At 39.3% G+C, this 24140-nt stretch overlaps 1 protein-coding gene across 2 annotated transcripts in view; it reads left to right on the top strand.

Annotated features, from left to right (window-relative positions):
- TENM2 (teneurin transmembrane protein 2) overlaps positions 1–24140 on the top strand; it is a 538424-nt gene that overhangs the window by 476529 nt on the left and 37755 nt on the right. For both annotated transcript variants that reach the window (XM_009641606.2, XM_035897048.1), the window contains 2 exons: positions 9539–9685; positions 20461–20671. In XM_009641606.2, coding sequence (XP_009639901.1) covers positions 9539–9685; positions 20461–20671 — 358 coding nt within the window. The remainder of the gene's footprint in view (positions 1–9538; positions 9686–20460; positions 20672–24140) is intronic.

The following is a 24140-nucleotide window of genomic DNA, read 5'->3' as shown; positions in this document are numbered from 1 at the left end:
TGGAAATGTGGCACAGCTTTGTGTGTCAGCCTATGAGATTCTTGAAGTTTTGTAGTTAATACGTATGTCTAAAAGTATGCCAACACTTTACCAAAACATTTATTCAAAACAGTTCAAATGCGTTTTTTTGAAAAGCTATGGCTGCCACGTATTCCAAATAATAAAAAAGCAAATTGCATTGTGTGCAAGGAGGTTGAGTAGCGATTACTGTGTGAATCCTAATTTTTATGAACGAATGACTGAAACTCCCTGCCATAACACTGTGATTAATGTAGGGATTTCAGTTATTACATTTTAATTAGGTTATAGAGTCTTTTAAATATGAGGTCAATGTTTTGCTTGTTACTCTTCAATTGACTGAATTTACACATCCTGTCTGATAGGTCACTTTATCATTACACTGCCACTAAACTATTTATAGAGGTGTTATTTCAGAGATAAATCCAAGTTGAGAAGGCTTCTTTCTCAGAAACGATATTACATATTACAAAGAATGATGCCAGCCCTTGTATCCCATACCAGAAACATTAATACAATAAAAGATTATGGTTGTGGTGGTTGTTTTATGAATGCAATTTCACCTGGCATTATATTCTAAATGGATTTTGTTATAGTAAGTTTAATTTGAAAGAACCAACTATCTTAAATACAAATTTTACTGCGTCTTTTATGTATCTCTTTATTGGGTGTATGAATATGAGTTGAATACGAGTCTTGTTTGAAAAGAATATGCTGTGTAACTTGAATGTGCTGCTAGGGTCAAATTTTAGCTCTTGCTCAAAATCTCAGCAAATAACCTGTTTAGCCTGTAGAAGAAACTATGCGGCTGTGCTGTGGCTTTTGGGCTGCAGCAGTGTCTTTACTTGTGTTCATATGTTTCCTATAAGTACTTAGCTTACGCTGGTGCACATCTGCAGCGATCATCACCTGATCATTGATAAAGCCACCATGCACAGAGCTGGTTTCTGTGCCGGCTGTGATGCATCTCTCGGGGGGCACGCAGAGAGCGTGCGCTGCCTGCGCGCTGCACACGTACCGTCCCTTACCCCTGCCTGCAGTCCCTGGGTGCCAGCGGGGCTCTGCAGAGACAGGATCCCATGGACATCCCACATTTGCAGGACTGGGTCTGGCCTCCTGGCTACAGCAGAGCACTTGGTCTCTTAGAATTGCAGAAGCTTCTCAATCTTATGACTAAACTTCCCATCAATGCCGTTTCCCTTCCTTCTTGAAACTGTCCTTTTTATATATATATATAAGTATTTATTGAGCAGAGCTGTGAGGTCACACGCTGACTTACTTATTATGAGAGAACTATATATATATAAAATTTATATATATATAAATAAAAATAGCCCACATTCTTGGGCTCAGCTGAAGCTCTTCATGCATACTCAACCTTCTGAGCAGGCACAGATCTTTTGATTACTGATCTCTGGTTTCCTCAAGTCTCAGGACAGCGTAGCACAAACTGTCATTCTCTTTTCCCTGCCCAGCAGTTGGCAGCATGAAGGGGGTCACACCAAAAGCTGGCGATAGGGAGAGAACTCTGTTGGTTGTGAACGAGAGGGAGACCTCGAGGGTGTCTCCCTCCTAGAAAGTAATGGGAGCCCATCTGCCTGAGTCACTTAAAACGAAGTTGGATAAAACGGAATTACTGCTGGGAGCAATCCCGTTAACAAGGCGTGATGCACTGACACCCATGGGGGTTTCTTCAATCTTGAATTTTTGTGACCTGTATTTGCAATATGAGCTTTCCTCTGTCTTTTTGTGTGTATGCCTGTATCTTCTTTACAGTTTTTTTTCCTTCAGAAAGATGCAAGTGACTTTTCCTGAGAGTTCCTTTTTAATGCCAGCAGTTCCCCTTCGTGTGAGGTTTACTTCTAAGCAGTCACACGTTTTTCTCACATTTTCCTATTTCGTTTGGAAAGCTGGATGTTCTCTGAGTTCCTGCCTTTACATGTGAAAGACAGAAATTGCATAGATATACAGTAAATAGAATTTAGAAGGAAATTCTATTATGGCTTGCATATCCCAAGCAATTTAAGGAACCTTACTTAACATTCATAATTGCCTGCCTTGCACAGAAAGTATCAGAGAGGAGGAAATCAGGATTCTGGATTCTTGAAACTTACTTCTAGGCCTTTCCACTTTTCTCAGCCTGTTCAATAAATACAATTTTATCTGGCCTATTCTTTAGTTTCAACTCAGGCACTATTCATCTCCCCCAACACATCTGCAAATAGTTATCTATGCCATATGTTCCTTTGTTTGATATCTAGCTTAAAGAAATATTTAGGGTGTTGGGAAATTTTAAAAAATGTTTTCTCTAAAAAATAAAAAGGAAGAAAAGAGAAGCAAGGAAGCCAGTCAGAGCATCTTGGTGACAAATGCTGCCGTGCCACGGAGCAGCTCTGCTCTGCGTGAGCACTCTCTGGAGCCGCAAGCAGCACTGCCGTGGTACTTGGGCAGTGAAATCAGGCTTTGATTACACTGAAAGGCTGGGTTAATTCTTAGCAAGTTACCCATCTGTGTGACTGTCCTGCTTCGATGACGTGAGCTCATGCTTCTGCGTGGCCTGTTCTGCAACTGTCCAACCTTGCTCAATGGGGCCCAACCGCTCACTCAGCCAATACTGTATTGCACTGACATAGGTTTAGTTACATGTTTTACATTTGAGTTTATTTTAGTTGAAATATTACTCTGCAGAAAATTACTTGTGTGTGCCTACCATAATACTATGTGTCATTTTTATTTGTATGCCCTTTCTTTGGCTTTAACTAAGCCCTGAAGGCTTTGGAATTGAAGGATTAAAAAATAACAATAGCAAATAAAAAGCATAATTTTATTTTCAGTGTTGCTAGGTACCTCATTCTATGTACGTCATTTATTATTTGCTAGATAGCCGCAGGCATACCAGCAACTCACTGAAGGAATGAAGAGAAAATACAAAAACAGTGATTATCCTCTAAAATCCAAATTAAACAGGCTATTATCATTACTGCTTTTATGTCATTTCTCTGTATTCTGTAGGTACCATCATATCCCAGACTACTTTTATTTGCTACAGTTCTGTAGTTAACAGCTGTAATGAGGAGGATTTAAACGTAATTTAAATGTTCCCCTTGCAACTCACGCGTATCCTCTGAGTGAGCAAAAGCTGTGCTGTACAACGTACTCTTTACTGCAGGGCATCTTCACCCATAGGACCACCTGGTCTGGTGTCAATTCAAGCCAATGGAAAGACTCCACTGACTGCCAGCAGGCTTTGGATAAGGATGTGTAAATGGGTCTAGGTGAAAAGATAAGCAGGAGATACGACATTCCAGACTATGGTTGCACTACATGTGCGCTAACTAGGGAGCGGTGCTGGGAACCCCCTCCATCTGCTTGAAGGTACTGTTTGGAGGAGTTCGGAGGATAGATGGCTGATAGGCAGCTTTGGATCAGAAGGACTCAGAAAATGGAACCTCTTGGTTTACATTTTCCATGTACAAATTGAGTAGAGGCTAAAAAATCTGCTTCTCTAAGTGGTTATGAGATATCACCTAGAAAGACTTTACTTTTTTTTCTCCATCTCTCCTATTCGCCTTTTTCCTTTAATTATACAAAGAGGCTACCTATTCCTTCAGAGTTTGAAAACTTTAGAAAGATTAAGATTTCTCCAACTTCTTTTTCCCTGGCTGCCCTTTCCCTTCCTCCTTTTTCAGTGATCAGCCCCACTGTAACTGGGGGTTCTGATGATTACTAAAGGTTTAGACTGAAACCACAAATTAATTGGACAGTATGTCTTTATATTTTGATTTACTTAATATGTTTGGTTTGGAGTTTTAAAGTAGTTTATGCAAAGAAAAATCTTTATATGCCTGGGTAGCTGGGTACACATGTATTTGTATACCTGGAGTTTGTGAGTATCAATGGAATGAAAAGGAACTCTGTGCAGAATTTACCCAAAATTTAATTAGAGTCTTTGATGTACTGCCTAGATACTGGAAATTAATTTGATGAATTAAAAAATGAATTAATCACCTTACAATTTAGTCTCGGAATAATTTCATTGTAAGGTAAAAATCTATGAGTACTCTCTTGTAAATATATCCAGCACTATCACTTTCTTAGAAAAAAGCACTGTCCGTATTGATTCCGTTTACAATTCGTAACGATTCTGCAGACTTTCTTGTTAAATTCAGCTTTTCATAAATCTCTCATAAGTTCTGAAAATATGGAACTATAGAAATAGATAAAATTGACATAGACCTGGGAGGAAGCAGTAGACTTAATTTTGCTCACAATGACCTCAGTAACGGCAGTGTTTGTTTCTGTTGTTGTTATGAAAAACACTTTAATTTGTATTCTTACAGCATCTTCTAGGCCCCATCATGGACTGTGGCAATGTGGAGCTCTGTAAACAAATAACTAAATCTAGTAATGTAAGCTCATTTTGTCTTTTGGATTATAAGGCCTTTCAGAGAGGAGCTTTCTTTTCCTCTTGTGCCTAACCTAAGGGCTCAAAGCTTTTTGATCCCTTTTCTTCATGAATATTAATCATGTGAAATAAGATCAATGTAATAATTGTGTATATATATCGTAGTAGTTGACTATATACTCCTCTTCATATTGACATGTACTCATTCCTCGTAGTGTTTTGTTAAATATGTCCTGTTCTTCTGATACTACATTATTTACTTAGTATCCATGGTAGATCCTCTTCCTCTTAGTAACAGGCACAGTCCAGAGACAGAAATCTAGTTCATTCCTAGAAGAAGGGCCTGAACTTTATGGAACAGATACCACACTTCTTTTCCTTAAGCCACGGCCCTCTCCTGTTGTTACTGAGTAGTCATTTGTACTATTATCAGCAAAGTTCCTTTCATTGTAATGTACTGTCGTTGAATGTGCATTGGAATGCAATAGCTGAGGAAATGCAAGTGAAGGGCTTTCAAGTACTGAGAAACAATGTAGGTGTATAGGCGGCAAATGTCCCCGTGCACTGAAACAGAGAAATTTGCTGAATCTTTGCTTTTCAAACTATAGAGTTTCAGAGTTGTCTTCAAGCCCTTGTTGTGATCCATGAGAGTCAGCGTTCTCATGCGACTTCCTGCTGTAGATGTGGTATGATATTAAAATACCAAGAAATGGGATTTTTAAACTATGAGCAAGTTAGAATGTAACCAGCCTGTTTGAACAAAGAGAAGCAAGAAACGCCATGAAATCCATTAATTAATTAATTTGTTCTGTTACTCCAATTTAGTTGGGTAGTTGGAAAAGGTAAGAGAGGAAATAAATTCAGGTATTAAACACTAGCCCTAGTGTTCCAGAACTGCAAGATTATAGAGATTGTTCTGTTCAGTGAGAATGCTAAGAAGTGTTTTGGGATCTTTCATGTACAAAACACCAGTACATCATTCTCTGTTAGATCCAGAGATAAAATGCCTTTATTTTCTCTTTTTCCTTTACCACTGCCTTCCAGCATTCACTTTACCTGAATGTTGGGCATTTTGTCTGCCTGTGGTATAGAGAGGAATGAATTTTAGTATTTTGATACCTCCTCTTACTCTGGTGGTCCCTCACAAAGCTGCTCACAGATTCCTGATCCTACATTGCAAAAAGTACTGAAATCTTTCTTGCTGTTTTAATTGTAAATGCATACATATCTGTACTAAAGCTCCCAGTTACCAGTCCCACAGGCAAGTCGGAGACTGCAAGAGAAGGGAGGCTGCATTAGTGTTGTACCCCCAGCAGCAGCAGCCTGTGCAGAGACATTGCTAGAAAAGTGTGATGCACTTGAACTGCTGTTGCCCGTACTCTGCCTGTTCTGTGAATAAATAGGTTGTCAATCTAGCACTTTAAACAAGCACTTTCTTCTTTTTTAACCTAGCTTTTTGACATTTTCCATTAAGCATACTGTAATAGAAAAGATGAGTAGAATTTCTCTGCACACCAGGAATAGCAACCTAAGCATGAAGGGCCCTTTTCTATGCTGTGACAGAGTGCTTCATACCATGGCGGATTAATTCTTAAGGTTAGATGTTGATAGCCCTTCCCTCTGTGACTACCCTACACTCTCTTTGACTGCCTTACTCTGTGAGTGAATTTGTAAGGCAACCTAGGAGGTAAAGCCCTGCTCGGTGTGCGCTAGGGCTGCAGAATGAAAGCAAGCTTTAACAGTGCACTTGGTATGAGGATGTGCTTCGTACAGTGTGCGTTTCCAGCAAAGTTCGTATGTCCAGCTGTGAGCAAGGAGCATTTGCTGAGACCTTGAAGGCTCCTCTGTTAGGCACCGTGTGACCTTGTCCACAGTCAAAACCTGCTGAAGTGCATCCAGGCCCATTAGCCATGTGCAAATACTGCGTGTCCGGAGGATGTTCATTGGTACTAATCATTGCACACATGCACGTGTAGGAAGATTTAAATAGAGACATTCAGTGCACTGCCTACATATAAAATTTTTTTAGAAGAAAACTTGTTATTGATAGCTCATAATGGAGCTCTGTTGTCCAGTTTGTCAACAGCCCTTAAAACAAATTTTGGTCTAACTATAATGCTATGTAAATATTTGCTTGAAGAAAGACAGGCATAAACATAACACATGTATGGGATCACACGTAACCATGCAAAATATCTAAATAGTTTTCCATTACTTAAAGCTGTTTTGAAAGTTAATACATCATTAATTTAAGAGATCTTTTAAGGAAGATATTATTGTCAAAGTACTTGGATCTTATTGTAGTCTACTGCTGTTTTTTTCCCTTCCTCCTGATATTTATGTTATTGAAACACAAAGTCTGTCTTTGGAAGGCCACAGCTAAATAAACTCTATAGAGGTAGCATAGTGTTTCCTAGCAACATCATGTCTGTACCAGTGATGCTTGCTTCTCTCTTTAAGCTAAACGCAAAGTCATGTCCATTAATCCCCAGCTGCAGGTAAAACTTTTCAGAGATTTTGCTAGCTCCCTACTGTTCATGTTTTCATCTTGCTCATATGCTGCAAAGCAAACTGCTTCAGTGATTTAATTCTCTTCAGTGCCTCAATATAAAGCCAACCATGTGTATATATTCCCAATTACTATTTGTTTTTCATTTAAAACAAATAATTTGTCCTACAGTATGATGCCTCCCCTCAAATTTCATCATTTTGGTCATTCAAACAACCTGACAAATGAAAGACATAAAATAGATGCCTTGAAAATATATTGCCTGTGCTGCAAAAGCAAGTGCAATTTCTTATAGCTAAGAAATTTAATGCCAAAATAAGGTTACATGTAAGTGAAAGGGGTGCTGTATTTTTTTAATACACAACAGCATTGAAATGGAACTTCTAGGGCTTGTTTCTATCTGCTGATAGCTTTCTGTGTAACATGAACTGAATGGTCTTGGTCCTGTTCGCAGAGATCTGGTGTCTTACTCCATGGAGCTTTGGTGGAGGTCAAGCTGCTGTGCCAGTGCAAGAAATGTTGCAGGTTCAGGCACCTCGGTAGGGCAATGCACAGAAACTTTGCTTGCTGTTATCTGTAAAGAACCTTTTCTTTGGGACAGCTGAGGTCTCAGAGATCTCAGTCCAGCACCTTCCACAGGCCCAGCATTCATTTTTTTAAAAAAATAGTAAAGGAAACTTTAAGAATTAATCAAAAATTAATGTGGCTGTGGACTACTTAGTCCTATTAAAATTTAATTAATCACTATGAATGTTGACTACCCAATGAGGAAAAGTAAAAGTGAATGCTTATGTATTCTGATACCAGTTGTGTGAGTACCGGGGATACAAGGCAGCTCGCTTTCCTGCGTGGGAAATCCCTGCAGCAGTGTGAAAACCAGTATGGGGTCAGAGGAGCTTCTCTCTAACATCACCTGGCTACAGAAAAGGCAGCCGGGAGGAGTAGGAGGAGACACAAGCGCAGAGCTGTGGGTTTCTGAACAGGTTTATAGAAACACACAGGCAGTCTAAATCAGTGATTTCTGGAAGGGTGTTCAGCCTTTCAGCACTAGTATGAAAGCTGTGCTGGTTTGACAGTTGTTCCTCTTCCCGGTCACCTGCAGAGGCCAAGGGGCACAAAGAGGACATACTGTCATCATGGGCTTGCTCTGTTTCTGCGCATCTGAAGTGGTGATGCTCAGACAAAGAAAACGTATTTCTTTGCTTTCAGGATGTTTCATACTGCTGCCTTCCTCACTCACAGCTGGTAAAGAGAGTATCCACACTCTGGTAGGGTGCCCATTAGTTCCTTGGTGCTCTTAAAATGCCTGGGGAAGGGAGTGGAGTACTTAATTAATAGTCACAGCTTGGGGGCACAGTGGCAAATGCAAAGGACTAACCCAGCCAGTTGGTGAGACCGGAGAGGGCTGCAGCAGGTCCCTGCAGATCTCGATGCCAGCAGTGACCCATCACTACTAGTGGAGGGGAAAATGAGAGAGCATGAGGCTTTGTGAGCTGTTTTAAGGTTAAATTTTCCGCCCAAGACCAACAGCAATGAGATGAATTATTCCATGTTCTCTGGTGGTTGTAGAGATGGCAGGATTAGACTGTATTTCCAACCCAAACGAGAGAGCTTGTGAATGATTGGGATCCAACATCTGTTGTCAGTATGGCAACACAGCCTTCTCCTCCTGCTCAGACTAATGAAAAGGTGCTACGAGAGGTCTGCTGCAGGACTCTCAAATCTTCTATCACCTCCGCAGGCAAACGCACATGTTTGTGTGGGTTGGATGGGTTTGATTGTATATACCAAGGCTGGCATTTGGGTTTCTTAATGAATATTCATTATGAGAAAGGTAAGATACAGCAGTGCCTCCTGAGACTCATTTAGTTTCAGGAAAAAGCAGTCGAGGTATTCTATTACCTATGGACATTCCGTTAGAACATATAAGCACCTTAGCTAATTAATATTTTTGTTCCTAATTCAGCTCTTGCTATACAGTAAGTCATGTCATATCCATAGTCAATTCAACACATACATCTTTTGTGGGATATCTCTTCTAACGTGTCTTTCAGAAAGCATGAAATGTTACAGCCTAATAGAAGTAAACTTAGTGTCAAATAAGTAGGTCTTTTAAAATAACTGTTAAAGAAGGAAAATATTTCCAAAACTGTTTATTTAAACTTTGTGTTAGAGAAGCTCTGGAGAATTATGCAATGCACAGTACAAAAGGCACTCTGAACACTGGCATGTTTGTTGAAGAAGACTTTCTCACTCATGTATGTGTATACACGCATACAGTGGGAAAACTAAGAGGCTGTGATCTTCTGTCAGCAGACTGTAATTTCTGTCAACTCAAGATCTGAACCTTTACAGGGTTCTTAAAACATGCATTATGGCTGATGGTAGGACTCCTCCTGTCTTCTGGCTAGAGTTAAATCCCTGTTTCTCTGAGGTATCCCTTTTCTTTACCCTCCTTCTCCACCCCAGGGCTGTGGCTCTGGGCCAGAGGAGCATTTGTCCCACCAGCAGGAGTGAGCCTTTTTGTCTGCACAGTAATGTCAGAAGTCTGAGTGGCAGTGGGAATGAGTGTGTCTTGTACTTACCTTCTCCATTTCTTCAACCAGATGGCTGCCCTGATTTGTGCAATGGCAATGGGAGATGCACGCTGGGTCAGAACAGCTGGCAGTGTGTCTGCCAGACCGGCTGGAGGGGGCCTGGATGCAACGTTGCCATGGAAACCGCCTGTGCCGATAACAAGGATAATGAGGGAGGTGAGCAAAAGTCTTTCAATTCCCAGTCCCTAAAGAACAGAGGGTTATACATGCTTCCTTCGTGAGTCATTTTCCTTCAGAAAGACTTCGGCTGTCATTGTTGTCAAGTGTTGTTGTTACATTTCTTTTGAAACAAATGAGACTGAGCGAGCTCTGGCCTTGTGGAGAGACGTGGTGACCCACAACGCCTGCGTCGGGAGCGAACAGGCAGGCTCAGTCCCATTCCACAGCCCGCTGAAGCCCACGGTGGAGAGCATGGCCCAGCAGACCAGAAATTTTTCCTGTGGGCTCTTGGCACATGTGAATTGCAAAACAACTTACTGTCTCTGTGTGCAAAAGCATAGCAGCAGATTGAGCAGGATATTTAGCAACACTTTTTCTGCTCTGTGCTAGAGGCCAGGGTCATGCTCTCATGTACACAACCTGTGTAAATGCTTGTAGCTTGCTGTCATATTGCACAGTTCATGTGCTCAACTTTAGAGAGCTGAGTGAGGTGCATTGAACAGTCATATACCGTAAGACTCTGGGATCCCAGTTCAGTTTTCCCTCATCTTCATCAAGCATATCCCTATTAAATACAGAATTTGTGTTCTGCATTTACCTTCAAAGATAACTTTAGTGTATCTCGTTTTGTAGAGCCTTCCATGGTGTGTTATGCTATGTTGGGCCAAAAGCAGTTCTGAGAAGCTGTGCCATCTAAATAAGATTGCTTAATCTATTTCCTTCATTTGAAGTAGCTTTCTTATACCTTTCATTACAATGTCTTTAGTAAGTCACGTAGACGATTTTTTTTCACTTACTTATGCTCTTCATTAAAAGTCAAACATCAGACACAGCTTTGAGACTCCTTCACTTCTATTTGGCCAATAATTAATCTAAAGAGCACATGTGGTGTTTGCTGATGAATAAATGTTTTACTCATGGTATTTCCTAAAACTACGAAGAAGCATTTGGCTTATTTGAATGGCTGCTTCTAGGATAACATTGTCATTAAGACGAGTGCTTTAATACTGTATAAAATTTCAGGGTGTAAAAACTGTTTGTAAGTGCCAAACTGAGGAACAGGTATATTTTGTTTTGATTACCTGATATTAACTACATCTGAATATCATCCACTAGCTTTAATTTGTAAGTCCTCTGTTAGTTCCTTGGTTTCACATGCAATCAGTGCTTACAGAAATATTTTAAAAGAGCTGGAGCTGATCCAATTTCAGAAAACTGGAACTTGCTTTATAGCTGTTCCTGAATTGTAAAGAACAGAATCTAACTGCCAAATTAGATTATTTGGCATTTAACTATACAACAAAACCCACCAAACGTGTGTTAAGATGCAATGTAAGAAACTAAAAGGTGAACTGCTTAGGTTTGCAGTTTTCACAGGCTGTGAAGGAAAACTTGAAAATGGACGTGTCATCAGATTATCCTCAAAACAAGATGTGAGTCTGGAAAACACTATTAGAAATAATGGCATAAGATGTTTACTTACTTATTCAAGACAATATTCTGCACTTGTAAAACAGACAGGCAAACGGGGGAAGAAATGACCAGTGAGACTCTTCAGCTGTTGATACCAATTTAGAACTGCTGAATTCTTAAACTTGGTTCATGGAAGGCAAATAGTAGTTCATCAAAAGCAAAGAACACATAGAATAAAGATGCCATACAACAGACGTATAATATGCAAGGTGCATGGTTCCTGGTTTGCCATAGTTGCACCTGAAAGAAAACTGTCTGGTCTAGCTAACAGCTAGAAAGACTTAAGGGGAGAACTCTTCAAATGTTCTCAATGCTTGCAGGTTGAAGTTGGTTTTTTCCAGAGGCTAGAGAGGTTACTGCTCATTGCTTCTTGTGGGAGTGGAGATAGTTTGAAAATCTATGCCTGTTCCAAGGTCCAGACAACATGAAAAGTCCACTTGACCCACATATTTTCACGTGGGGATTTTATGATAAAGGCAGAAATTAATCTCTTGTCTTTTGATCCTTAGCTCAGTACTTTAATCTGATGATCATTACTACTTTAATAGCCTCATCCTGATTAGGTTTCTGTAGAGTTGTTCTATAAGGGAGCTTAGGTGCTGTCCAACCCCTGTTCAGGTGGCTGTTTCTCCACATACTTGCAGGGTATGCCTGAAAAACCAAACAGAAAAACCCTTTGATTCAGTCACGCTGTTTTGTATGCAGCGTGGGTGGCACAGACTGTGTGGCACTGCAGTGCTCTTCTGTCCCTCTCATGCCATTGTGACTTTTGCTGTTTCAGTTTGCTTGATTATATTTTGAGTTTCAGATTTCTTTGAGATTCCATAGGGTCCTTTCCAATATGCGCTGTAAGGATGGAGTCATTGTCGTTCCCATCAGTTTGTCAAATTGTCAGTCACAAGAACTGCAACAAAATTCAAAACTGAACGTAACGTTAATCGCTCAATACTTAGTGTCTTAGGGTGCAGTTCTGCCTTTGCCTTAAGCTGTACTGCTCTTTATGTGTCTGGCTCACTACACACCTGGCCAGGAACATGTCCTGTGACCTATATGTTTATTAATGCTTTCACAGGGGAGACCACGGGAGTGTGCAGGAATGGAGAGGAAGGAAGGGATGTGTGCTTCACGATGAACCTTTATGTAATCGTGACTCTGTATATAAAGGACAGATAAAATTAAGTTTTCTCATTAGACAAAGCTGAAAACTGTGCTATGGGAATGAGTGTTAAAGATTCAGCTAGTTACCAGAACCCCAGGTTTCACATAAAACATCAGATTGGTTAAAGTTAAAGAAATCATCTCTCCTCCCAGTCTCCCTTTTCATTTGAAACTCAACAGAGTTTATCTGCAGCAAAATGCTGAACTCATTTGCTACTCCATTACCAACACTGCCCTGTTGCCATAAGCAAGTAGTTCTGGAGTAGTGCTGCAGACGCAAACTGTTCTTTCGAAAGGCAGTAGGGTAGCTAAAAATATAATTTTTTGTCTAAATGAGATCCTTATCTGGACAGCTGAATCTCCTTCCTTTTCCATCCCTCTATTCATGTTGTTAAAATAGCTGCTTCAGCGTGTCACTGAAATCCAGCTATCATTTTCTGTCTTCCATTCTTCCCCATGCAGCAGCAGATTTAACATATTTTAGTGCTCTTCCACTGTTCAGCCATTCTTATTGCAATTGTATCTCACAATCAGATTCCAAGGCCTTAGGCCAAGTCTTCATTTCATGGATGTCAAGAAGAGCATTGCCACTGACTCCAAAGGTATTCCCATTTGTCCTGTTTTGTCTTATTATCTGCCACAATGTGAATTCCATACCATAGTTCAGAAAGAGAAAAATGAAAGATTATACTTAATATTTTCTTCCGAATTTAGATTAATGCCCTTTAGTTGGTTTATTCCTAGAAGAGGCAGATGTGTCCCTGTCTTGTTGAGACTTACAAATCTTCATTTTAAATGTGGTATCAGTGTGCATTACTCACATAAATAAAACGGGATTCCAGAGCAGAGAGAGGAGAGAGTATCCAGAGCTGTTTTCTCCTCTTAGAGCTGTCCAAGTAGAGTTGTGCTTGATCCAAGTTAGCACTAGCAAATTCACCTGTATTTGTTGTTACCATCACATGTCAAATCTTAGTATTTCTTCATTATGAAACTGTCTAGGGTTGCTATGGTGCATGGGCTACTTCGCTGAAAAAGCTCAGAAGTCTCTTATTTAAGTATTCATTTGTCTATTTATTTCTCTGTCTATTTATTTATTTTTAAGGAGGAAGCCCAACTGAAAGGTAAAGGTTTTCTGGCATTGACTCATTTTTAAGGTCTTTTTTAATTGGAAAATGCTTCTGTTTTCCAAAACATGTTTGGATTACATAATTTACTTACTGTGGCCACTTCTAAATCTAATCCATTTCCTTAATCAGTCCCTCAGGAGTCTAATAGTTATTAAGCATCTTTTGGAGGGATTAGAAATAGCTTTATTTTAAGACCTATACTTGTGATTACAATGTATAATCCTCCCAATAGACATGTATAACCCATTTAATTCACCGTGGATTTAATTTAGGAAATTAAGGGATTAGAAATGATGTTTTGAGGAATGGGAGAAGGTATATTACTTCTTAAGCTCATATTTCTTTTGACATATCGCATAAGGAAATCACTACAGGGACTATTTATACTCATCTTTTTACAATAACTATTTTATAACAGTTTGGCTGTTCCTAAATTGCAAAGTGCTTTTGGTTTGCTGGAACAGTCTTCATAAATTAACTAAATTTCACCTTAGACCTTACAGTGCTTCTAAGTAAAATGGACAATGTAACACATAGCAAACATCATACTTCTTTTCTAAAGAATAGTTTCACTAGATGTTGGATGCAGTTGATACCAGGAGCTCATGTTTCAGGCGGGTTTGTCCTGAATTCTCTGGGATAATTTGGGAGAGGTATTTAAGAACTCTGGCTTCTGCGAAGCAGCCCTGGCAGGAGTCCTGTATCACCCACTTGGGTTACTCTTTCTAGGTTTTTCTTTTCCTTCTTTCTCTCTTCTCCCACCTTTTGCATTCTTTCAAACCCAGTCTACTCATGTTTATGATATTTATTGACAAGACAGTTAAATGATGTAATTTCAGAGAAAGGAAAATAGCCAAAATTTTGCTAAATTGGTTTGTTTCAGATTTGATCAGGATGGAGAGGGCAGGTGCAGGCAGGAAAAAAACCCAACAAAACCCCAAACCAAAAAGCTTAAATGCAGTCACTGCTTATATCACTTAGATATAAGATACCTAGATATATCGCTTAGATCACAGTTCTCCTCAAAATGTAATTATCTGGATTAAATCGGGTGGGAAAGAAAAGGAAGCAACCCATAGCAGTACAGAATACTAAGCTAAACAGAATGAGGAATTCCTTGTTTGTTACACAAAGCGGGACGTTCTTTTTAAAATGCATTTTAATTTATTTTCACTTGGCTTTCCAAAGAGAGTTGTGCATATCTCAGAAGGCAAATTTTGCCCTTCAGTTTGTTACATATAGCTGTAACCCGACCAAGAAGTACAGTTGGTGGTAATTCTGTTTGGCACAATTCATAAAGGATAATGAATGAGAGAGAGCCAGCTATCTGCTCCAGTATGAATTCTCTTCACTTCACGAGAAAAATACATTTCTAGAGAAGTTCAGTGTCAGGACAGTGCACTTGACTGATTGAAAGGCTGTTTATTTGAGTTGTCTTGGAAAACTCATCTCTGAAATTAGACAGAAAGAAAATAGAAAGAAAAGAGAAGTGTCTTCCTGCAATAAACATTTAGAAAAAAATTGCTTTTAGAAAATTACAAATCCTGTGACTTGATACTGCATCAGGCTCGTGACATTTAAGATAATACAAGTATTTCACAGCACAAAAGCAAATCATGTAATTTAGCTTGCCTCAACAAGCATTGCCTCAGCAGGGGTCTCTAATTCAGCACAGACAAAAGATTTTATGAAGTTCTCAATATAAATACCCAGAATACTCTTGGCGCAGAAAATACCTTTCCAGAGCCTGTACAATAGTCAGTTTTAGAACATTAAATGTAATGAGTAGTTGAAATCTATTGTGGATGGGAGCCAGAGTGAGTCATGTAGGCTCGAGTATAAAATCTGTATCAAAACTAGATGTTATGCAAGTTTGACAAGAGCTAATGAGTGTGCTTGTATGTGATTTTGTTAAAACTTCATGTCAGCCTCTAATCGCCTTTACACACATTAGCCAGCTTATCCTTACGCTGTCCCTCACGGGATATGTAACTACAATAGCGTGCTCTCATAACCCATGGAGAAGCGAAAGCAAGAAATTCAGTGACTGCAAATTCCATGATTTAAAAAGCCACCAGTTGTTGCGTGGGTATCCATGTGTACACTGGAACTGCACAAACATTTTTTTCAAGATTGTTTTCATCTTCGAGCCCCCTAGGTCACCTCTGCTCTAAGCGATGTGTGGTTTGACGTTGGAGCATCAATAATCCACCGGTATGCACAGGTTCTGCAGGACAACCGTGTGCTCGGTGCATGGCTGGAGCTACGCCTGCTGTAGTTTCTTCCAGCTGGGGCTCTTAGGGTTGAGCTCTGGGCATCACAGGCATCCTCAGCGGGCAAGGCAAGTGGGGCTGTTGCTCTGCCAGTGTCATATTCCAGGGTACTTTAAGACCTCATTAGGGAGTTTTTTGGGCATTCGGAGGCACACCCAGCTTACACAGAAGCCAGGTTTATTCTACTTTACCAAAATTCGGGATTTACAATCCAGCTTTTCCTGAAAGGCAGCTTTGGTTTAGGTTTATGGTTCTGAAAATAGTCTGTTGTGCTCGCAGTTTGTTACAAAAGCCAGTGGTATGGTGGATATCCTGAACAGTTTACAGAGAGGCTTTCCAGTTTGGCTAATTGAGGAACAGGGCTGGAACAGGATTAGAAGCATTTTCTTTCTTGTTAGCACCAGGAACTTCTGAGGAATTCTTTTGAGTGATGTATGCCAATATAGCTAACAGTAATTAGATCAAGCTACAAAAGTGAAAATTTGGGTGAAATATTAGATAAAGCTTCCTGGTAATAAGATATACTGGTAATAAGATATCGCCTGTCTGTGGAAACAGTTCTGCATGCAGCTTTAGAGCTCAATTAAAATATTTCTGTATTGGCAGAGAGAAGGCCTACTCTTTTGATAATCTGATAGAGCATCTCTAATTCTTTCACCTTGGGTATATTAATACTACACATAATTAAAATCGGATCATGATAAATTAACTAATTTGCCCTTAGAGTGATCAAAGGCCCTTTTGCCCTCAGGGTTTGGAGAAGCTGCTGTTTCCCCCCCCCCTAGTGTGGTGGTGTCCCCCGTTCCCCCCCCCCCCTGCCTCCATTTTAATCATCAGTCTGAAATGTTTATCAGAAAAAGAAAAATTTCCAGGAATTACGCTCTGAAAGACACCGGCTCCTGAAGCTAGTGAAGTGTAAGGATGCCCTCTACTGAGCATGTGCTCAGAAGTTTTGTTTTGGAAACAAAATTGTCCCCTGCTGGGTACAGAAAGCATTTTCTCAGGCAGCTGGATGTCAGGTCAAAGCTGGCTCATTCGAACATGCATCATGAATTGAACCTTAAGCACAACCTGCAAGTATCTGATGGAAGAGTGGAAACTAAAGGGAATTTACTCACAGGAGTTAAAAAAACCCCAATAGCTCAAGCATCAACTTTCCAAAGAAAGGTGTAGCGCAATTCTGGAATCCAGTCACCTGAACATGATGAGAAATATATTCAGTGGTGAAGGAAAACTGATGATGAGAGGTTCTAAATGCAGGAGCAGTAAAATATATCAGTATTTCTGCTGAGAGGTTTTTAGGCCTTGTAACAATGTTCAGGAGGAACACAATAATAAGGTCATCTTAAAATATGGTGTGCACAAGTGGATTATTTTACTTACATGTGGATTGTTTTACTTACATGTAATACTTTAAAGTTTTCTTTTTGCTGTACAGTTAAGTCTGCCAAAAAGCTTGTGGAACAGTTCATGAGAAGTCAAGAAATGTGTGTATCCATTAGCAGAACTGAAGTCTTCAAGAGGAATACCATGTCGCTTGATTTGTTTCTGAAAAGATTTGGGAATTCAGAAGAACCATGAACAGCAATGGAGAGCTAATCCTGTGCTGCCAGTTTAAATCAGATCAAACTTTCCTATTTCTTTTCAGTTAAGGCCAAGTCAGGACTTCTTTTGGTCTCAGATTGTTGGAGGAGGTTCAGCACCATCTTAACTCCCTCTACAGTCTCTTCCCTTTAGCATACAGAGTTTCAGAGAGCTGCTAACGGGCCCCGTTAAACTCAGATGTGTATGCTATGAAAAGCAGCAATATCTTTGTGAGGCTAATGGTGAGGGTTTTGTCATTGAATTAACTATATAAATAATTCAGTGTGCCTGAGGAAATCTGGAAGATGACAAGCTCCGAAATATATATTAAAAAACAAAGTACTGAATTCTAATTAAAATTCATGCTTATGGCAGAGTTTTCTCTTACAGAAGGTACATTTTTTTCTAGTCCTTGTTTTAATCAACTGAGTCTAATGCAACTAAACGATTCTGTAACAATTTACTTCATATGTAATGGTACAATAGGGCTGGAGAAATGGGCTGATAGGAACCTCGTAAAGTGCAAGGTCCTTTACCTGGAGAGGAACAACCCCGGGCACAAATGTATGCTGGGAAACACTTTTTTTATCGTGAGGGTGACTGAGCACTGGGGCAGGTTGCCCAGAGAGGTTGTTGAGTCTCCATCCTTGGAGATATTCAGCAGCCTGGTCCTGGGCATGGTCCTGGGCAGTCGGCTCTAGGTGGCCTTGTTTGAGCAGAGGGGTTGGACCAGATGACCTCCAGAGGTCCCGGCCAGCCTCAGCTGTTCTGTGATAATACGTCCAGGTAGCAAATTAGGCAAACACGAACTAGAAACAAATATATTCTGACAGTAATCAATACTCTTTCATACATAGAGTCAGAGATTTCAAAGCAACAAAATAAATAATAGCAGCAATGCAACTGTGAATGCAAATGGTATAGCAATGTATAAGCCTTTGACACCAAACAGCAGTGCCCAGGTTCTGGCCACGTATGCTGAACAGATCCATACCTCAGCTCTGCTGTTGCAAGAAGCTGGATCAGCTAGTTGGCATAAGGTAAAAATATCCTAACTCCTGAATCCTGCCATCTGGGAATAAATTAGTATGGCGGAATATAGCCATATGTTATAAGTAATAGTGTTCCAAACAAGTAAATCATGTGTATATTTATGTTACGGTATATGCCTGTCTTTTCTAAATATTCTTGTAAGCATCTGAAAGTGTGCAAGTCTGAATTCACATAACTGCATAAAAACCTTCCAACATGAAAGGAATCATACACAGGTTTCTCCCTGGTATTGAATGGAGATGTTTCTAGCCTCCCAGGTCCTGAACTGGCAATTCAGAGCAGTTTGATTGCCTGCTTGATTGTTTGTGAGATAACGGTGAGATTGGCAGTGACAGGGTAATTTACTGAAGATTGCAATGTCAGACTATATCCAAGGGGGCTTGCGAGCATAAAGATGTGATTCGCATGACTGACAGGACACTGAGAGATTGATATGCCAATTCAAAGTTCATGGTGTCATCAGAAGTGTTTGGTCGCAGCATCCCATAATCTGCTGCATGATGAGGTCATTACAGACACAACGTATGCTCACCTCTAATAACAGGTAGAACAAAAATATGATGCGGCTTGAACAGGTAAATTTAAATTTGTCAAAGGGAATAATTTATATCCTGTCTTTTGCTTCTATTATTTCTAACACATCAATAGGATTCTCTTGACTGGTGGTCGTCCGAATAAAAGAACTGAGCAGACTAGACAGTGGGCACCTTTAAGTTCAGCATTGCAGAGGTGTCACAAACTGAGAAAGAGCGCAGGATGCTGAGAAAAAGTTCTCAGAGCTTAATAGGAAAACTGCCTTGAGTTGTAATCTGAAGCTAATGGTGTCCTTACAACGATTATGTAAAGTGGGTGGAAAATGGACTGTAGCAAAAAAGAAAATTCCTGCCACCACGTTGGAAAGGATTTCAAGATGAATGGAGCTCTTAATGTGAATAGGCAACTGACCTTAAAGCCAACGTATAGCTCTTGCATCAAGGTAGTTTGTCTAACTTAAATTTCCTTAGAGGGCTGAACGAAACAGTGTTAGCATACCTTGGCAGTTCTGGTTTTAAATCAGAAATAATCATTTCAGGCACAGACAATCTATTGGATATACAAGGCTAAATGTAAAATAAGAAAGCTTTTTATAGGTTTGGGTTGGTTTTTCTTTTGTTGTTTCTCCAGTTATCACTGTGTAGGGTAATGCTGGTCTCTTACGCATTTGAAAATCTTGAAAATACATGAGTCATGATCTTACTCTAAGGTACTTCTGTTGACAAACCTGCTGGAATGTTCTCTCTTGTGTATGATATTCAGTATGTGTCCAGGCTATATTTGCATTAAAAACCCAGATTAATATGCCTTGGGGAGTCTCTGAAAGTTTACAGACCTAAGTAGATTGCAGATTGAATGCCTGATTCTTGCCAGTGTAGATGAACAAGTGTTTCTAAATTGTTAGAGATGATAATATTTTAAAGTAAATGGTTATTAATTTCTAAATTGCAGTAGAACTCCATCAAGAGACCATATTTCAGTTAAATGATGATATCAAAGGAAAGGACAATGCTAGAACTTGTTACTGTATGTGCTAAAAATAGTCAGTTGTGATTTATCTAAGTATACAGATCTATCTCCCCATGGAGGATTCCTTTTAATTTCGGGTGTTTAAATTCCAATTTTTCTTAAAAATACTTCTTAAGAAATATTCTTGATGGACAACCTAATATGTAATGTGATGACTGAACCCACCAGCTTTGTGACTGATCCGTCCTTACCCAAGCATGCAAACAAGTTCTGATTCAGATATCTATGGGAGGTGGGAGTTCAGCAGCACTTCCCTACGAATTGCCAAAAAGGGTACCACGTAATTTTTATTTTACTTAGGTAATGATAATTTACTCTGTCACCCCCATCTCCCCAAAGGGAACAAATGAAATTAAGCAGCATAATTCTCAAGACTCTCATAGCCCAGCAAGGAAATCTAAAAGCTGTGTTGGAAAGATTAAAAAAAAAAACAAAAAAAAACGCAAACCAACCAAACAAAAAAAACCTAAACAAAAGATCCTGTATTATTGCTTGATAGCAGTGTGCAGCCAGCTGAGTCTTGATGATTCTTACCTTTCAGATGGCTTGGTTGACTGCCTAGACCCAGACTGCTGCCTCCAGTCTACTTGTCAAAATAGCCTGCTGTGCCGGGGCTCACGTGATCCTCTTGACATCATACAACAGAGCCATTCTGGTTCACCAGCTGTGAAGTCATTCTATGATCGAATCAAGCTCTTAGTGGGGAAGGACAGCACTCATATCATCCCAGGAGAAAATCCCTTCAACAGCAGGTAGCAGCTATAAATATGATGCTGTATCTGTGCAGTTGCATTGTGTGGGAAAATTTCTCCCAGAGTTTTTATTCATGTTTTAACATGAGATGCTTCTCTCAGGTGCTTCATGTGTTTGCATCTCAGGCATCGTTCCCACTGAGGGCACTCTGTTGCAATTTATGATGTGGTCTTTATTTTATAACACTGAGTTTTATTAGCATTTGAACATATTGGCAACACCTAGAAGAAGGTTCCTTCCACTGAGTAGGAGCTTCTGAGGTTTACATTCTATGAAGACTGCAGTCTAGAACAAGGGAAAATGCAAACTGGTTTCCAGTTAGAAAGAGATTGAGTTTTATTTAGTGCCGTTAACACAAGTTTCAATTATGGAATAATATTTCAAATTATTTTAAAGATACATTAGTTTTTCTTATATATTCCTTATATAAAACTGTTATACTTGCTGTTTGACTTGCATCGTCAATACATCTGACTAGGTTTTAGTTTTCTTCTTGGTTTTCTTTTTCTATGTCTGTTCTTCCTATGATTATTAATTATATATTTATAATGAATCTAAAAGCCAGCACATCATTAATTGATGTTTGATGCCATTGTATGCTTGCAAGAAAAGTGGTGTTCCTATTTATCAATATTATTTAAATATGTCTCCATGGAAAGATGCTAAGAAATTGATGAATATGATAATTATGGTCATATTGCAAAGTTAAAACTGAAGAAAGAACTTCATTTGAGATAATGCCCAAAAGATTGGACTTCATTACAGGAAACTGTTTTTCGTCAGGATTTCATTACAGGCTTACTGGGTGATGTAGAGCAAGTCACTAAATATTTGTCTGTAAAATGAGGATCATAATGTTTCTGGATGCATCAGGCAAGTCCCCATTGTATTTATCTCTGTGATGCCCAAATAGCACAATGATTTCCATATTCTATCAGAAAAGCCCTGTTGGATCCTACTGTATATAATAGAGACTTTATTCTGTTCTATAAAACACTGTATGTGTACACACATGGAGTTGTTTGGAAAAATGGAAGAAAATTGTTGTTTTCATCTAAATTTGATGTGATTTGTTTTCCTCATCAGCTCTGTAACAACAAAATGGGGGAATTCTTACAATTTTCTGCAATGTTGCATGAAAAGCAAAACAAGGCAAGAGAGAGGCTTATTAATTGAGGCTGAATGATTTGAGGCTGAATTAAATGAGGCTGAATTGAGGCTGAATTAAATGAGGCTGAATAATTTGTCCAAAAAGGAATACAGGCTACAGCATAAAAAGCACGTAGTCCACAAGCTGGTTGGTACATGCCACCCTATATATGTTATGGTCAGCAAAATTTCCTTGAGTGAGGAGGAGCCGGCCATCCAAGAAATATTAGAAATTATGTTAGAAATGATCAAGCTGTTTATATATGGATATGGGTTGGAGTCTTCGAAACAGTCTAAGAATTAGAGCTCTAGACTAAGCGGGAGCTGGGCACTTCAATCCTGAGGTTCCTTTGAAAAAAATCTCATTTGAAATTTTAGATTTTTTTTTTTTTTTAAAATATGTTTTTTAGGGTTCCTAGTGGCAGGAGTCTTAGTTCTGTTTTATTCATCTGAAGTACGTTGCATATTTTAACATATCTTTGCAAATGGCATATTAATGACATTTTAAAATTGGCCTTAGCCTCTAAGTTGTGAAGGTGCTTTTGAGAATTCTACAGCTCAGCTGTTATTTTTGGTACCAATTTTAGGCAAATTTAATGTATACTGTCAAATTGAAAGTTTTTATAAGTCAAAAACCTCAGTTTTAAAAGTGCCACAGGGTTAGGCTCCAAGTTTCACGTGTACTGAAGCTGCTGTATTCCTAATAATTAGCTACCATGAAAGATAATGGCCTCTCTCTTCTTTTAGCTCAGCCTCTCATTCTGCTGAAAGAGATGAAAACACAGGATGAAATAGTGGTTATGAATTTTTTTCCAGTACTAGTATAAAAAAAAGAAGTTAATTCCTACACTGCTAAAGCAATAAATAACAAAATGTATTGATTGCAAAATTATTTCGATCTTGCTGATTGTTTCTGTGCAGAAACAAGATGAAATGAAGTTTTCAGGAAAAAGAAATAGCTGCGTTGTTTTACGCATTTAAATTCCACATTTATAAAAAAAAGGACTTAATGCACCAGCTTAATTTGTCAGTTACGCTTTTAAAAAATTACCAAACAAAAGGTTGTCCTGTGTGGGACTATCAGTCAACATATTACTTCTTATAAATTCAGATTTTAGCTACAAATTTTAATATCCATTGTGTTCCATATTTTGGCATTTTAGAAATAGAAAGTAAGATTATTGGCCGAAATATTCTTATTCAAATTATTTCCTGAAATAATAAAATTGAAGGTAGAAAAAAAATAAGTCATTAAAATTATGAGTTCTCTTCTGCCATATGTTGATTTCTTTCTAAATCTGCTTTCTGCACTGTTCCCCTATAGAAGCCTGAGTGACTGTCTTCCTACAACTATTTCTGTGTGTTTGTAACATAAAATAATTCAAGCAAAATGAATAATGCCAAGACAATTTTCTTGGCCCAATGTATTCCCAAGCAGATTTTTCTCAACAGGTATCGATTTCTATTAAATTCCATGTTCTGCTACAAAATGTTGATTTTGGAAATTAAAATTTGACCTGGAGGGCCAAGAAATGGTTGGAAGTTCTAAAAGAGAAGTAACAGAAACGGCTCATTTTCATTAATTAGTTTCTTTTTTTATGTAATATTAAAGAAAATATTACACCTTGTTTGGAATAAAAATAGGAGGAAGCAGTTATTCAATGGCCAATATAACACAGGCAGAAATTTCTGTCACAGCACCTTGAACGTTTCAGAGTTAACAGAGAAGACCTGAAAACAACCCTGGTATTACTATTGAAAGCTGGTGTTCTCTGATACGTGCATCACTTCAGAAATGCAAGCATAGGGGATAACGCAAGCGCTACAGCCGCCCCAGAATTCACCCGCATTTTGTCAGTTTTAGGCAAAACCCAGCTCACTTTAATCCCCTTGTCCTGGAGCTGGACTGAGTCCAGAAAGCCGTGGTGCCAGGAGGCAGTGCCTGGAGCCTGCTATGGTCCAGGGGCAGCTCCAGCCCTGCCAGCGCAGTCAGTTCAGAAGCGGGGCTTTTCGCTTTCTGGCTCACTCCATGGCTGCAGATGAGGGTTGCTGGATCATGCAGGAGGCACAGAGTGCTGCAATAGAAAGCGTTTCACCCAGGGCTGCAGCAAAGGACTGTTTTGCTGTCCCTGAGATTATTGGTTGCAGCGGGGTTTAGCTTTCTCCCTGTTTCCCAGAACCACCTTCTCCTTTTTTCACGTTTCCAATGTAGAACTGGAAACCATCTGCAAGGTGCTTCTCCTTTTCCATCTCCCTTTTACCACGCAGCTTCCCCCACTCACCAATCTGCTGCTATTGAGGTGCAGGGAGGGTGGAAGA

This window comes from Egretta garzetta, unplaced genomic scaffold (genome assembly GCF_000687185.1).
Source record: "Egretta garzetta isolate BGI_Z169 unplaced genomic scaffold, ASM68718v1 scaffold97, whole genome shotgun sequence".
NCBI lineage: Eukaryota > Metazoa > Chordata > Aves > Pelecaniformes > Ardeidae > Egretta > Egretta garzetta.
The sequence above is the reverse complement of the archived record's forward strand: the minus strand, read 5'-3'. Positions and strand labels throughout refer to the sequence as shown.